This window comes from Frieseomelitta varia, unplaced genomic scaffold (genome assembly GCF_011392965.1).
Source record: "Frieseomelitta varia isolate USP_RPSP 00005682 unplaced genomic scaffold, Fvar_1.2 scaffold_189, whole genome shotgun sequence".
NCBI classification, from domain to species: domain Eukaryota; kingdom Metazoa; phylum Arthropoda; class Insecta; order Hymenoptera; family Apidae; genus Frieseomelitta; species Frieseomelitta varia.
The window spans coordinates 119,663-137,710 of NW_025109627.1; the positions used below are offsets into that span (position 1 = coordinate 119,663).

Here is an 18,048-nt window from a genome sequence, read left to right on the forward strand (position 1 = left end):
ATGTAATTTAGTTGTTTCCTACTTAATATTGAGATTTTTTTCTGGTGCATATAGTATTGTGTGAAGTTCGAATTTTGAATTATTTTTAAGACACGATACAATTTAATTGTTTCCTACTCGATAGTGTGATCATGTTTCGATGTGTATAGTATTGTTTGAAGTTTATTTGAATATTTCGTTATTTTTGAGAGAATGTAATTTAGTTGTTTCCTACATAGGTATATATACACTCTATACTATGTATATATACTCTACATTAAAATCCTTTTCGATGTATATAGTATTATTTTAAACAACATTATTTGAATAGTTTGTTATATATATATATACTCTACATTGAAATCCTTTTCGATGTGTATAACATTGTTTCAAACAATATTGTTTGAATAGTTTGTTATTTTTGACAAGATGTAATTTAGTTGTTTCCTACTTAATATTGAGATTTTTTTCTGGTGCATATAGTATTGTGTGACGTTCGAATATTGAATTATTTTTAAGACACGATACAATTTAATTGTTTCCTACTCGATAATGTGATCATGTTTCGATGTGTAGAGTATTGTTTGAAGTTTATTTGAATATTTCGTTATTTTTGAGAGAATGTAATTTAGTTGTTTCCTACATGGGTATATATACACTCTATACTATGTATATATACTCTACATTAAAATCCTTTTCGATGTGTATAACATTGTTTCAAACAATATTGTTTGAATAGTTTGTTATTTTTGACAAGATGTAATTTAGTTATTTCCTACTTAATATTGAGATCTTTTTTCTGGTGCTTACAGTATTGTGTGAAGTTCGAATATTGAATTATTTTTAAGGTACAATTTGTTTCCTATTCGACAGTGTGATCATGTTTCGATGTGTATAGTATTGTTTGAAGTTTATTTGAATATTTCGTTATTTTTGAGAAGTAATTCAGTTCCTACTCAATATTGAGATTTTTTTGATGTGTGTAAAGTTCATTTGAATATTTTTGGTTATTTTTCAGAGAATGCAATTTAGTTGTTTCCTCAATAGTGAAATCTTTTTTGACGTGTATAGTATTGTTTGGAAATGTAATTTACTTGTTTCCTACTCAATATTAAAATCTGTTTTGATATGTAATATTGTTGAAAGTCACTCGAATATTCGGCTATTTTTCAAAGGATGTAATTTAATTAAAAAATTATGATTGAATTCTAAGACTGACTTTCTATCCAACATTGATATCATTTTCGTTAATATGCATAGAATAATATTTACAACAATACTTGAATACCTGATTATTTTCATAGAATGTCTATGAAAATCGATTATTCAAGATGTTATCAAACGATCGGATTAATTGTTTAAAAAGCCAAAGATAAATTCACACACAGAGATACATACATCTAAAAGATGTCCAGGAGAATTTCACGCGTCATTCATACTTCATATTCAATTTGTTGAATGGCAATCGTCCCTAATTTCATCGACAAAAGCTGAGAATTTTCGAACTTTATCTTCTACGTTATCTTACGTTACAACAGAGACTTCTGCGATCAGGCTTCATCTCTCCAGTCGCGTTTTCGTAAAAAAAAAAAAAAAAAAAAAAAAAAAAAAACACGCGGATTTACATAAATGTCCGAATGTTTAAAATTCGAGAGGGCTAACAAGTGAGAAGACGCCAGTGGTCGTCGGTTCTTCAGAGATTCGGGATGCATAATCGGCGGCGCTTTCGAAATAGCACGTGAAATTGGAACGGTCGTGAAATTACGTTTGACTAATCCACTCTCTCGGTTGGCTTTCCGCGTCATTTTCACCGGCTGTCTCTTCCTCGTTTCACCCTCTTTCACCCCCTTGCCGCGCGCGGCCCCGTTTTCTACGCGACCGGGCGATTGGCCAGCCTCCGCGGGACAAAGGATTCATCGATTTCCCTTTGCGATTCTCTTTAATTTCCGCCCCTTTTTTGACGCGTCGTCGCGGAACTTCCAGGCAAACTGAACAAGCCACCGAATTTTTCCAGCGCGTTGTTCGTTCGACGTACAACGAGATTGAATTTTAACCAACCTTTCCTCGCGATTTATATCAGCTGAAATTATAATTTCAATCTCGCTCAGAAGTCGTAGGACATTTTTATTTTCAATATTCAATGCTTTTATCATAGATTATCGTACAGTTTTGGATTTGGATCCGCTACTTGTCATATTACGGATTGTCGTAATCCTACCATATTTTATAAACAATGTAATGCAATATACAATAACATAATATGTCAATATTATTGCGTAAAGTAATATTCACTATTTTTATTTTAGATTATCATATAGTCTTGGATTTGGATTCACTACTTGTCATGGATTATCGTAATCCTATCATATTTTATAAACAACGTAATGCAATATACAATAACATAGTAACAGAATATATCAATATTATTGTGTAAAGTATGTTTTACATTTATTGTATCTAATTATATATATATATTTTTTTTAATTTAAATTTAAAATTAAACGTAGGTAAATTAATTTGTATGTATATACTGTATATACTGTAATGTAATAGTATGTATATACTATTATGTAATGTAATAGTATGTAATAGTATGTATATACTGTAATGTAATAATATAATATAATAATATATTAACAGAGTTTTCATTGTACAAAGTATAGTTTATATTTATTCTATTTAATTACAGTGTTTATGTACTGTATATAATTTCTAATTTATTGTACCATTTTCATTATCACAAACATATGGTGTACTTGCCCTGAGATTTCTGAACGAGAATACACGTATACTAGAATATTCCGACATTTCACGCAATTTTTACAAATTTCAATTTTTCAAATTCCCCGCAAGTATTCGCAGTCTACTAATTACGTCAACCGAACTGTCCAAAAACGTCCACGTGAAGAAATTACACACACTGATCGTAAAGAAACACACCCTAATTGCGACACAGACGTTCGTCCGTTGTTTTCGATTTCAAATTATTTTAAACGAGCAATTGGATGGTTTCTTTTTCCCATTTTTTCACCGACGAGCTTCGATCGCCGGGCCACGTGTTCCGAATTGTAGGTACGGTACATGGTCGGCGATTAGGACGATGATTCTCTGTTTGAACGACGAATTGCCGGGTTTCTGCCGGGTTTAAATGAGGGCCGTGGCGTCGAGCGACGTTAAAAACTCGAGCCACGGATGAATTAAGTAATCGTTAAATCACTGCCAGCATCCGAGATGAAGGCTTTCAGCCGGGGGCCAAGGGCTTCAATTACTGGATCACAAAATGACGGATAATTTCGGTTATACTGGTGGCCGAGAAAGAAAGAGAGAGAGAGAGAGAGTATCGTTGCAAAAATTACGTGTATTACAAGCAGAAGCCGTAATACAGGACCGAGATTACTCACCTTTATCCAATTACTCGTATACAAAGAGAGAAAGATTCAACGAGGAGAAAGTTGCCTCTGTCTTTCTGACTTTTCTCTCTCTCTCTCTCTTTCTTTCTCTCTTTTACACTCGTTAGCTCGATGCTCCTTGGGTGCTTTACCATGCCGCGTACTTACGATGTGTCTGATGGTAATGCGACTTGGAAATGGCAATTTTAATGAAAAATTCATCCTGTAATCTCTTACCTCGCTGCCTGGAAAACCTCTTTCTTCGGTCTGACGTTGGCGACTGTTCGACTGTGGGTGTATAGGTATTAGGGGTGAACATAGACTTCTGATTTAACACGTTGCATATCGCACTCGGCGCGCCTAACCTCCTGCTCCCAGGGCCCGCACATTTTTTGGAGCAACAGGGACACTTTGTACAATGCATACATATATGCACTTCTTTAATTCACATTCATAAAATATTCTTAAATATTACTATATATTTTTTATAGTAACGTTTAAGAATCTATTTATTACGTATTTTAGATTTCAACCATTACTTATTTTATATTTATAGCAACGCTTATTGAGAACGGTATGCTCTGATAAACATATAGCCTGTATTTCCTCGCATTTTTTGAATTATTTAATATACGATTGAAAGGGTTCAAGAGAATGTATAGCGTTTAACAAGTGTATTATTTTACTTTCATTTTCATTTTAATAATTAAAATGAAAATACCTGTAGTAACGTTTCTCGATATGGTATGTTAGGAAACAATTTCCCTACTTTTTGAAAAAATTTATATTTGCCTGGGGGTCGTGTCCCCTACAACGCAAAATAGCGTTCCCCGTCCGCAATGTTGAAAAACGAAAGACGCGAATTAGCGTCTCCCGTCCACAACAATTGACTGACTGTCACGTATTGGTTTCACGAACGAGAACTGACTGATTTTGATCACTCGGAACCGTTTCTTCGATCGACAGACCTCTCGATTCAAACTCCGAAAGATGTCTCTCATCGCGCAAACTCACTCCTCACCCAGAAGCAACTCTCTCAACCTAAATTACCCTCGATTTCTCTCTCTCTCTCTCTCTTTCTCTCTCTCCTTTCCCTCACCAAAAAAAAAAAAAAAGAGGAAAAAATTCCATAAAACTTCTTACCCCATCGCATTAAACCACGAAGGCAATTCGAACGTATATCAGTAATTACCATCGCGGAACTGCGATTGCTATCTGTTATACGACACGAGACAGAGAGACAGAGAGACAGAGAGAGAGAGAGAGAGAGAGAGAGAAAGAGGTACACACGCACACAGAGAGGATAGAGCCGCTTACCTCTTTGATCTTCTCGCGGCGCTGATTAGTCACGTCATCCAGGGGTGGATTAGGCGGTTTAATGACGTAGGGGCCGGGCACAGGAACCGGCGGGGGTCCGACCGCGGATGGCTCTGCCTGTCTGTGCTTGAAGTCCACCCGGCGATCCTTATCTTCGGGTTTCGGCTCGTCCTGGCCAGGGACCATGTTGTTCTGCACCCAGGCTGGATTCAGTTGCTGCTCGTTTCGCTCTTCCGGCGCCACGCCACGCTCCACGGCGTTCGCCAGGTCGCGACGCGTGACGAACGTGCCGGTGAGGAGGACGATCAGTATCACGGACAGCAGTCCGCTGACCGCCAACCTCTGCATCAGCCGCATCTCGTCCAGGCACTTGCTGCACTCCCACAAGCCGCCCGGTGTTTCCGATGTTGTTCCGCTCGTATTGGCGGAGCTGCGCGCAACAATATTATGTCTGGCTAAGCACCACAGTGTCTTCTGTTTTGTTTCTTCTTCTGTTTTTTTTTTTTTAGACGATTCTTAAGTGTTGCGGATGTGTGTGTGTGTGTGTGTGTGTGTGTGTCGAAGAAAGAGGAATCTTGCACTTGGATTTGGCTTTCAAATCGATCGTTTCTGAGACAAGAAAATTTCGGATTTCTAGAGTAGAACAGAATAATATGAAGATTGGAATTTAAGAACTATGACGTACAAGAGAAGGTATATAAAATTTGTTTTAGCAAAGGCCGGACTTTTTACAAAATTTTATACCTTTCAAGATTTCCGTTCTTTCAATTGCTTGTCAACATTTTTCATTCAGGAGAAATTTCTAGCATTCGAATTCGTGAAAACGCGTTAAAATTTCACTTCTCAAAGACGGTATAATTTTGGATTTCTAGAGTGGAACGGAATAATATGAAAATTGGAATTTAAGAACTATGACGTACAAGAGAAGGTATATAAAATTTTTTTAGCAAAGGGCAGACTTTTTACAAAATTTTATACCTTTCAAGATTTCCGTTCTTTCAATTGCTTGTCAACATTTTCCATTCAGGAAAAATTTCTAGCATTCGAATTCGTGAAAACGCGTTAAAATTTCACTTCTCAAAGACGGTATAATTTTGGATTTCTAGAGTGGAACGGAATAATATGAAAATTGGAATTTAAGAACTATGATGTACAAGAGAAGGTATATAAAATTTTTTAATAAAGAGAGGACTTTTTACAAAATTTTATATCTTTCAAGATTTCCGTTCTGCCAATTGCTTGTCAACATTTTTAATTCAAGAGAAATTTCTAGCATTCGAATTCGTTGACAACAAACGCGTTAAAAATTTCACTTCTAATTTCACTTCGTTAATCGATATAAAATAGAACTTGATAATCTGAGAATTACAACGTACGAGAAAAAAATGAATAAAATTTTTTGCTAACTGAATCACATACTACGTATACTACATATACTAACAAAATTCCATCCTTCAAGGTTCCTCTTCCTTCAACTGCCTCAACGTTCTCAAATCGGAAGGGATTTCGAACACTCGAACGTAAAATTTTGCTCAAGGACAACAATTACACGTCTCATTCGTTCGCACCGAAACGCATAAAAATCTGAAGTAAAATGATCGAGTGTAGTTACATCGAATGGCAGAAAATTACGTTAAAATAATTTCCCTCGGTTCGAGCATCGATCTTGAACGCAGAAGACGCGACACTTTCGTCGACGCATAATCGACGGCGGCGACGATTAGCTTTAGAGAGCAGGCTAGGGGAGGGGAAGGGGGAGGAAGCGGCGAGGGTGAATGGCGTGAAATCAGGCGAGGGTGCGAACACACCGGGGGCACTTACTTGCGAGCCACCTGTTGTGGGTAATTCGAGCACTCCGACGAATGCTCAATGGCCGTTTTAAGTAGCCTTCGAAACGACGGCGGCCGCGCGTTTTCAGTTCGCGTCCCGCTGCTTCGATCTCATCGGCTCGGGATTCTCGACAGCTGCGAAGAGAAATTCACTGTGTTGAACGAGAGAAACCACCGAGAGAAATACGCTCCTTTCTATCGAGTGCTCGACGTTTCCTGAGTTCGACTTCATTCGATTCGATCGCGATTTGTGGGCGTGTCGCGGCCATAAACGCGACCCTCTCGCGAGATTACTGTCGCTTTCTCGCGTTCCAACGCGTTTGCGACTTTCTTTTCAATTTTCTGAGGTAAGCTTCGAAGTTTTCTTGAAATCTTGGCGAGACATCGTATACGATGTCTCTCGTTTATCAATGAATTCGTCTTAACCACTTGCGCTGGCAGCTGACTGCGGACCATAACGAGTGACCGAACCGTATGCAATAATTCGTCGCTTTCATTTTTGAAACTCGTCGGTATGACATCGCCGGATAGAAATTATTACTGGAGAAGTAATAAATTTGTTTGCTCTGCCCGAGTTATACTTAAATATACTTGAGACTGAGAGAATATTGCAATTTTTACAAAAAATTCTCGACGCGAGTGGCACGTCGTTCCAGCGCAAGTGGTCGAAAGTAGTTAAATTTAAAATTCCAATATGAAGTTTCACAAGTTCAACCTCAATTTCATAATTTGCAATTTTTTTAATTTTAAATCGGGATCATAACCTTGTACCATAGTATCGTGTAAGTATGACTCGATATTATAAGACAAGGGGTTATATTGTTTAGGAAGATAGATGCACGTTGAATGTGTATTTTTCACTAGAATTCGCGAGACGATCGATCATTCAGATTACGACTGAAACGTTCATGATTCATAATGAAAGACTAGGAATAAAATACAACGCGTTCGCTGTTCTCCGCGTTTAGATATAGATTCTCGTTCTCTCTCATTGATTCACACGTTTCGGAGAATGGTTTTACGGATTACAGGCTGTTTCCTCGTTAAATTAATTGACTCCTCGTGGTACGGGGAATTTTTGGATTCCACAAAATGAAAAGCAGAAAACTGACGAACTTCTTCGCAAAGATCAATCTCTACCTTTCAGAGAAATCAAAGATCAATATGTCTACTTTTTCCAGAGGTGAACTGGAAGGAAACTTTTAATTTATCCTGGCGAGAATCGAGCGAGTAACAGAGTAAATGAAACGAAATCGAGTGTCCGCGAAAGGGAATTTAAACAGGGTGGGAAATTTTCAGGTATTGAGAGACAATGGCAATTGTCAAGCGACGCGAGAGCGTAATTGCTCGGCCATCAATGAAACGTTCGCATTTTCGTTCCGTGTGTGCGTTGAATACGGGACTTGGCAATGTTGTTTGCTAGTTTCAATGACACCGTGATCTCGATTATTAACGGCCGATAATCGCGTTTTTACATTAGCAGATCAGCGCCGATTATCAGTTTAACTTTTAATTAAGAACAATGCCACCTCTGCGCTGTTCTCGCTTTCGCCCAACGTTGACACGCTCGCTGGCATAATCTCGTTGTTGCGTCATTCATACGTCGTCGTGTTCACGTTGCGCACACGAGCGGATTTGTAACTTGCAACCTGGTACGCGAACGTGACTCTTCGTTAACCGACGTTTTGCGAGATTAAAAATTGACAGAGAATTAAAAATTGACCAGTCGAATGTTGGCTAGATCGGTTTCAGTGCTAGGTTGCTTCAGACACGATGTAATTTATCATTAGTGGAAACAAAGTGGCGAAGAATTTCTGAGACAAAGGAATTATTACGTCTGAGGAATTCTAATGACGAATTAATTTGTTCTGCAATTCAAATGAACGACAAGGCGCGATTTCATATGTTAAATACGATATTCTAAAGATACGAATTTCAAAGAATACAGAACCTAAAAGGATTGAGATACTTTTGCAATCGCTATAAAAAAAGAACCCACTGCATGTGATTTTCCTATTCGTCTAACTCTTCCGATGTTTTAATCGGGTATACTTGTTACATAGCAAATGTGCACTTGCTGTTGAGAAAAAAAGAACACGTAATTTTAGTACTTTGGAGGATGAAAAAAGGAAAATTGTAATCAATTTGTATAATTATATATAATTTCTGTGTCAATCGCAATTATATATAACTTCTGAAATAATACAATTTTACAACATTTTTTATTTACAAAATTGATATTTATAATAGAATTAATATTAATGATTAATAATCAATATGAAATCAATATAAATATTGATATTTATAGTTCAATACGATAATTTTGTCCTTTTGTTATAATTCATTTTTAACAGCATATGCACTTACTCTGCTTTCGTCGAGTCAGAGAATTAACATACATACATCGACTGCCATGATATCAGTCAATCAACGATCAGCTCCTTACGAACTGATCAAAACAAGCGACGAATCAAACGAGTCACCAAATGATACTACAAATTAAAATTTTGATTGTATGAAAATGAAACGTTACCTGCCTCTCTCTCTCCCGGATGCAGACGAAAAAGAAAATACAAATTTCGATAAAGAGAAACACACCTATCCGATACTACTTTCCATCAACATTGCGCTTCACGTCACGCATCGAAGAAACGACCGGAACGAAGAAGAGACAGAGGATGCGCAGCCAGATTGAAGATTCCAAAGTCTCTGCCGAAACGTGATCTCGCTGCATTTTTTATCGGGCCCGGGGCATCGTGAGGAGCCGTTCCTTCATGCGCTGACCGTGCGCTCGCATCCCGCGCGCATTTTATCACCCGGTCGCTGCAGGCGTTACACCTGCAGAGACCCTCGGTTTTCTTCCCTTTTTGCGGGGCCCGCCACGCTACAAACTATCTTCGATACTACGTGTACGTTCCGCCGGCGATTCCCTCCCCTCGTGCAGAATGTTAAATTTTCGGAAATTTCCTTTTCTTTGTCGACGCGACGAGATACGACGAGTGACAGGGCGATTTAAACAGGCTGATATTTGTACAACATATCTTTCGATTTATTACGCGGTAACAGTTCGATTCTGAAAACTTTGGAAAGTTTCCTTGCAGACTGATATTTGTGCAACATGTTCTTTTGTTACAGTTGCATCTTGTGGATTTATCTTTCGCAAGAGGACAGTACGATTTGGAAAATTTTGGAAAGTTTCCTTGCAGACTGATATTTTTGCAACATGCTCTTCTGTTACAGTTGCATCTTGTGGATTTATCTTTCGTAAGAGAACAGTACGATTTGGAAAATTTTGGAAAGTTTCCTTGCAGACTGATATTTTTGCAACATGTTCTTCTGTTACAGTTGTATTTTATGGATTTATTTTTCATAAGAGAACAGTACGATTTGGAAAATTTTGGAAAGTTTCCTTGCAGACTGATATTTCTGCAACATGTTCTTCTGTTACAGTTGCATCTTGTGGATTTATTTTTCGCAAGAGAACAGTACGATTTGGAAAATTTTGGAAATTTCTTTTTCTTTGGAAAGTTTCCTTGCAGACTGATACTTGTGCAACATGTTCTTCTGTTAGAGTTGCATCTTGTGGATTTATCTTTCGCAAGAGAACAGTACGATTTGGAAAATTTTGGAAATTTCCTTTTTTTTGGAAAGTTTCCTTGCAGATTGATATTTGTGCAACATGTTCTTCTGTTAGAGTTGCATCTTGTGGATTTATTTTTCGCAAGAGAACAGTACGATTTGGAAAATTTTGGAAATTTATTTTTCTTTGGAAAGTTTCCTTGCAGACTGATATTTGTGCAACATATTCTTCTGTTAGAGTTGCATCTTGTGGATTTATCTTTCGCAAGAGAACAGTACGATTTGGAAATTTTCCTCCACTAAAACTAATATTTTTATAATTGCGTGGATTCATTATTCGTAGAAGAATAATTAAATTTCGAGAAGTTCCCCTTTTTATAAACGCGATGAAATACGACGAATATGCGACTGATATTTTTACGATATATCTCTGATCGTTTCGATTTATCATTTGTGGGAGAACAATTCAATTTCGAAAATTTCGGAAATTTTCCTTGCAGGCTAATATTTTAATAACGCATTCTTGGAATACATTCTCGCTTTTGTGGATTTATTATTCGCAGCTGAATATTTCAAATTTCGGAAATTTCCCTTTTTGGACGCGATAAAATACAACGAGTTGATTTGAAGATCTATGGCATTTGTACAATTATTTTTTCTGGTCTTTTAGATTCATCAATATGACAGATGCGACATTTATGTTATGTGTTATTAGGTATTTTTGTCATCATCGTGTTATTATTATTATTATTATTTGCATTTATATTTGTAACATTATATCTTCGTCCCTTACATTAATGAAATTCATTTAATTAATTATTCGTGTAATTCAATATTCAAATGTGGCCAGTGCTTAGTATCGTTTCCATTGGAAACCACAGAAATTTAATTAAAATAATCTCCCAATTATAACGTAAAAGCACTGAAAATTTCATTATTCCCATTTCTTTGATTCATTAGTAATTGATTCTCCTGGCGTGTTATCATAACTCGTGGCAGAGATTCAGATTTTTGTAACGATACAAACTTGTTCATTAATGCAATTCATTAAATTCCTTTTGATTGACAGGAAAAAGAAAAAGGAAAAAACTATCAACTTCGTTGAATTAAATTTCAACTCGAATTATTCACTCGATTCGATCCGAAATTTAAATTCAATCTCTTACTCAAAAACCTGCGCGAAATGAATAAAAGTTTCGAAGCTAGAAACATCCTCTTGACACACTGAAAATTAATCAATTCAACCCGTAATGTCTGTGCGAATCAAAATTAACAAAAGTCTCTCAAAATCTTATTGTATTTCTTTTTTGAAATTGACAAAAAAATTGAAACAATCTGTAAATTGTCGATATATTAACAATTGCATTACGCGAAATACACTCGTAGTTCAATTGATATCGATTGCAAGAAATAAAAAGTGTTCCAAGTACAACATGTGTCTGAAAACCTTCGCAATGAAATTAAAACGGGATCCTCATACCAACCCATTGACTGTAAAATTTCTTTCGGAATGAATCATTTTATCACGAATGCCCGATTGCACGTTTGGCCTGCGGCGATACCTCGATTAAAGCAAGACAGACAGCAAAGCAAATCGGGGGGATCTTGGTCGACGTCGTTCCCCCGCAGCGGCGCGAAATACGAACGAACGAAAACAGAAGCAAGAACGCGGGAAACGCAAATTGCATCTGTCTTTTGATATCTTATCGCCAGGGTCTGCGGGATAATTAGCAATCGTCGCCCCGGGGTTAATCGTCTGGTATGTATTTCGTTTCTAGCAGGTCCAACAATTTCCAACAGCCACTCGACCGCGCGTGGAATTGAATCGTCTTTCCTCGATTTCACATTCACGTTCGACCATGTTTTCAACCGTGCGCGAATCATTGGAGTTCTATTGAGAAATAAATATTTTATTGCAACAACTTGAAATTTGAGAGTCGAGATTTCGAAAAGAAAGTGAGTTACAGTCAGACGAAGACGTGAAAATTATTTCAAGATGCATACGAGGATGTTGCACAGTGAAGGTTTGAACCAAACCTTGTGAAAATCATTTTCGATTCTTTCAAAGGTCAAAATGACCAATTTCTAATTTTTGTTAGAAATTTCATAGACGTAAAATAACGTATTCATTTCTGTGAAAAGTGTGTAAAAAGTTTGCTACGTAATTTATTGCATTATAAAGCTTTTCAATTTTTTTACTCTAATGTTTCCGATGGAAATTTTACCCTTTAGTCGTCGGTAGTGTTAATTGTTTTACGATCACAGTTAAACATCGTCGTTGAAGCTTAATTCGGCAATTTTATAGCCGAGGTATTATATTCAAAATCGAAATTTAACATTAAATATAATATTAAATATAAATATATAATAAATATTAAATGTTTTTAATATTATATTTAATATTATTAATATGTTATATTTATATATTTAAATATACTTAATGTTATTAATTTAATATTATCAAGTATATTTTATATAAAATATTGAAAAAAAGTGAAGGTAAAATATTAAATTATAAATATATATATATATATATGTGTGTGTAATATAATATTTAACATTTAAATACATAATTACACTTATAATAAAATATTCTTTTCTTCCATAAATACAAAATGATATATATTTACAAATTTATTACCTACATACATAGACAATATTAAAAGCAACCAAAAATGTCAAAAATTCAATTCGACAAATGAACACAAATAAAATTGTGTCGCACAATGTTTGTTAAACGTTTAGAAACAGCGTACGTACGATTTTGTGGATTTCTGCAATAATTTCTGTGAGACGACACACGTGAATGTTGAATAATTAACTGAACCGGCCTATATAGTCGATTGAAACGTATCAGTGGCGCGTGCGCATTGCTACTCGCCCCGAATTTGTACGTTTAACTAATTCAGAGACCTAATTGGCCCCGATAAGTCGGCGACTGTCGATAGAGCGAAATATCGGTGGCTGCCGGCTGTTCTCGGCCGTCGAATTTTGAGACACCAGGTCGGCGAATTGAATTCAAAGCCGGCGGGGGCTACGATGCCGTCGGGTTACCAGCACGGAATATTTGAAGTGGCTTAACGCGCTTTCACAGTACCTGTCACAAGCCTGTCGAGAATCTTTGCGAGAACTTCAATCAATCTGCTCGGGGATCGACTTGTCTCTACCAGTTTCCAATCTTGGTATCACGGAGATTTCTCGTCGAGATCGAAACTTCGAAGTTTCCCCACCGGAGTCTAAAAATTGATATTGACAAATCGATCAATCGAGCTTCGGATTTATCAAACGTTTCGCCGTTTGAAAAAAAATTCGATCGATTCGATTCGAACGATTATACTCTCTCGATCGTCATACTTGAGAGGCAAAAATCGGCGAAGCTGCGCGGCGGAAAATTATGAAACGCGTGTAAACAGGGCTTCCAACCTCGTTCGAGAAAAGAAAAAGAAGAAAGAGCGAAAACTGGAGGAGAGTTTCGAAGAGTGAAGTCGGAGGAAATCGCGAACCAACGAAAAAAGAGTAAGACCGGCGAGGAAACGAATGAAACCCCAGTGAGAATCTGGAAAGAGGCGAGACGAGACGAGAGACAAAGGGCCGGGTATTAACGAAAGAGGAAAGGGAAGAGGGCAACGAGAAAAAGAGGAAAATGAAGAAAATAAAATAGAGAGACAGAGGGTTAGAAGGGGAGGAAAGAGAGGATGAGAAAGAGAAAGAGAGAGTCGGCTCTCGAAGAAAAGAAAAAGAAAAAAAGAAAGACACAAGGATGTTGTATGAAGGAAATAAGGACGAAAGAAGAGGGAAGGAAGATAAATCGTCGAAGGTACACTCGGTAGCCAATAAATCGTGCACCGGGGCCCCGAGGTTACCAAGATTGCTACGTGTCACATTCTTGCGGAAAATTGGACCTGTGGAAGTACTTTAGAGCCAGGCAAATTCGTGTCGCGCATGGACACGTACGTGGACGTGCCCGACCACCCAGCAATCCCGAAAAAAAAAAAAATTCTCCTCGGGGAAAATTGCATTTCCCTGATTATTTGCCCTTCGTTTTCAAATCCTCCCCCCCTCCCCCCCAACTCCGCGTCGATGGGAGATTCGTTCTCAAAATCCTTGTTATCTATCGCAATTTCTCGTTTACTTTTTGCATCTTTCTGCTTTTCCTTTTTTTTTTTTTTTTTTTTTTTTTTTTTTNTTTTTTTTATTGCAAGCCTGGGAAAAATATATTGGTCATTCAATTTCATTGGAGATCTACGATTTTTTTTTCTAAAACAGCGCTGTAAGAATTTTGTCTCAAATACTAATAATAATGGTATAATTCATTTATTACGTAATATTGTCTATTTACTCTACGGTGAGAATCTTTTTTGAATAACAAAAGATATTATAGGGTAAAGAGATAAAACTACAGCAATACACGAATGAATATAAAGAAAGTTAAAGCTGAACCACCGAGAACATCAATCTCTCAATCACAGAACATTGTATCTCAATGTGAGAGTGTGATCAGCGTGATATCTCATTGTGATCCACAGTGATCGAGAAGATCATGGACAGAGTTTTATCTAGTAAAAGTACGTATTTAAGAATTGTTTTATCTAATAAAAGTACGTATTTAAGAACTTTTTTATCTAGTAAAAGTTCGTATTTAAGAATGGTTTTGTCGAAAAAGATGCAGAGAGAAACGACGAGAGTTTGTAAGAATACAGATTATAATATCTGCCTGGATTGCACTATTACATTTGTCAATCTGTGAATCGCGTAAATATTGAAAAAAAAGACGTAATTTCGGTAATGTTAGATCAAGTTCGCTTTAGTGAACGTGTTAAGTTAAATTCACGCGAGAATTCACGACGAATACCGAGGATGGAACGTTTCACTTGCGGGATTACTAAAAGAACGAGTTAATAGCTTCGAGTCTACGGTTCTCCGTCTCGGTAACGTAATGTAGTTAAGGCGTCAACGCGACAAGGAGAACAAAGTTCATTCCCTTTGATCGGTATCGAAGAGCCAAGAGTAATAAGCCGCTTAATAAAATCGTAATTTCCGAGAGTTTCAAACGCCCTTTGCGTGAAGTAAGAAACCTCGTTTTTCTTTCTTTCTTTTCTCCCTCCTTTCCACGCTTCGTGATTATTATTCAGATAAAGTCGAGGGGTACCTCGCGCAGAACGAAGTGCTAATCGCTGGAAATTAGACGAGAGAATCTCTGTAATTTATTATATTTTATATTATATCTCTGTGCATCGCGATTTTTAACCCCTTGTGCTGGTTCGCGGACCATAACGAGCGACAGAACCGTACACAGTAATTAGTCGTTCTCTTTTTCTTTCGAACTCGTCGGTACGATATATCGCTGGATCGAAATTATTAAGAAGTAATCGACTTATCAGTCGTTTTGCCTGGGTCACGTTCAATTATACTTCTAAACTGAGAAAATGTGTGCAAAAGATCCTCGACGCGCGTGGCACGACATTCCAGCGCAAGAGGTTAAGAATACAGTGTCGTCATTCAAAGATATATGTACGTCGGTGTATTGTTGGAATGATTTATTATTTACCTTGGATGAAGGTTTAGACGTCGAGAGATTACAAGATAAATCGATTACACGAATCGTGCTGTACAACTCGAGTCTGTGTACGTATAACTCGATGAAGGAATAGAGTTAACGCGTTTTTTTTTTCAGTTCACGTTGAACCTCTCACGTTTCCAGACGAAACGGAAGAGAAGAAAGAGAGGTGAGTATGAAAAGGAAGAGGTCAGTATTCTTACTTCCGTCGAGGCGGAGATTTTTCAAAGGTGAGATGGGAAACGGTCAGCTGCCTCTTTACAGGAGGGATAATTACTTTCGAGTAATTGCCTCGCGAGGGAGGGAACAAACTTTCTCGAGTTATTTTTCCAAGCGTTCCGCGATTAAAAAGCAATTAATCACGCAACGAACGCTCGAGGAGGAGTAGTAGAAGCGCGAGCTCGAAGACACTCTCGATAACTTATATTCTCTCGTCGTATCGGCCGAACAATTCATCTTCACGCGCATGCGTTGTGATAACGCGTACTTGACAAATTCGTAATTTGTAACGATTGCTCATTTGTGAAGGATGCGTGTTCTCCGATTGAAAGTGATCAATTCCTTCCCGACGTCTCAGTGATTATAACACGTTACATCGTGTTAGATGTATACGTAATTTGAATCAATATAATATATATTACATACAATCGAAGTAAAAAGGAAAGACTTCGTGTGAAGTGTTATTGATACACCATACAGACTTTACTTGTCAATTCGGTTGAGTTAAATTGTTTATACGTGCTATAACGGTGAAACTTACAATATACATTATAATGTACATTATTTATACGTACATATAAATACATAATTATTTATTATTATAGTTGTATAATATTAATGTATATTATACAACTATAATATAATTATATAATATTTATATAATTTAATATACAATATAATTAATTATAATATAATATAATAAAAACATTATAATATATATAATTTGCATTTATTAATCTTCAGTTCAAATATTTTATATTCCAAAATTCGCCCTTTCTTTCGTACTCCTACCACTCCTGTATAACTCAAAGAGTTAAACACACATCTTCGAATTCTACGTTCATGCATGTCAATACAATTTTCAACAGTTTTTATCAAGTATCTCGATCATAGCGAGAACAAAATCCGTCTCAGTTTTCTTTGGCCTCCAGGGGAGGGAAAGGGGATGCAACGGCGAGGTTCCAACCCTCGAGCAATTCCCACGCGCGCTCGAAAACTCTCGCCGACGATCAAAGCGGAATCGGAATTCGGAGCGAGCGAATTCAGCTCCCCCGAACCACGAAGCCGCCGACAAGACCGTAATCTACTTTGCTAGCGGCACACGAACTCGGGTTTCACGCGGGTTCGGGCGTGTGCACACTATCTAGCGCAGCTCTTGCTGCTCGCGAGTCGCGGCAACAATCCGCGTCCGACGTCCCGTCGCCGAGCGAACGCTTAATTAGATTCACCGAGACGTCGGATAAGATCTCATTAAAATTCCATCGCGGCATCTGTAGCAGAGCGCGCGCGATGTTCGAAGAGCTGGGCGCGCGCGTTCGCCGGTTCGCCCGCTGACGCATGATAATGCGGCCTCACCGGAGGCCAGCCGGAGTGCAACACGCGAGCAGCTCCAGCCGAAGGACAGTTCCTTCTTCGTTGCGTTCTTCATCGAGGAGAAAGCAATAGAGGGAAGGAAAGAGTTCTACCTCTCGGCAGAGAAAGAGTGGGCCGGTAGTGGAGAATGATGGAAGAAGGGAAGAGAAGGAGAAAGAGAGAGACGATAGACACACCGGATGCACGCGCTCTGCCTTCCCTTATCCGTAATGAAACTGTTGCTCTTCGTGGCAGGTAATTACCGTAATCTCGTTCCGGGGGAATTGTAGCAGAATTTTTGCCGAACTCGTTGCGACGCGGACGCAACGCGTTTCTCTCTCGATTAAAACTTCTCCGCTTCGGCTTGTATTTACCTCGCGGTGCTCGCGAACGTTGCCACGGGTGTTTGATCGGCGCTACGGGGGGAATCGTGGAACGTCGCGCTATCAAGGGAAGTTGACATTCAGATCCGAGGAGATTTGGAACGATTAATTATTTTTGCTTCGCCCGATGGATGATATCGGGGTTATTTCTCGAGGAGATGGTTTTCGTCGAAGTTCCGCTTCTTATTTAGCGGATTTGAGCGAGTTTTATCTTTTTTTTATACGAGATTACGGTAGATTGAAGTAGGTATGTATCAAGGGTACCCGTAAGTAACGTAGTTTTCTTTAAATTTAATAAATATTGCCCAGTGACGATAATTGTGACATAACTTACGTTCTAGTTAAATGCATTGACTATTTCGTGTTAAATTATATTATAGATTAAAACTCTTAAATTTTTGTTAAATTATATTATAGATTATTATAGATTCTTGTTGTTAAAT

At 37.7% G+C, this 18,048-nt stretch overlaps 1 protein-coding gene across 1 annotated transcript in view; it reads right to left on the bottom strand.

Annotated features, from left to right (window-relative positions):
* Nucleotides 1-18,048, bottom strand: part of LOC122539036 — a 189,590-nt gene that overhangs the window by 87,221 nt on the left and 84,321 nt on the right. Inside the window, exons 2-3 of the mRNA XM_043673607.1 lie at nucleotides 6,507-6,649; nucleotides 4,686-5,115 (exon numbers count right to left, since the gene is read on the bottom strand). Of these exons, the coding sequence (XP_043529542.1) occupies nucleotides 4,686-5,042 (357 nt within the window). The 5' untranslated portion in view covers nucleotides 5,043-5,115; nucleotides 6,507-6,649. The remainder of the gene's footprint in view (nucleotides 1-4,685; nucleotides 5,116-6,506; nucleotides 6,650-18,048) is intronic.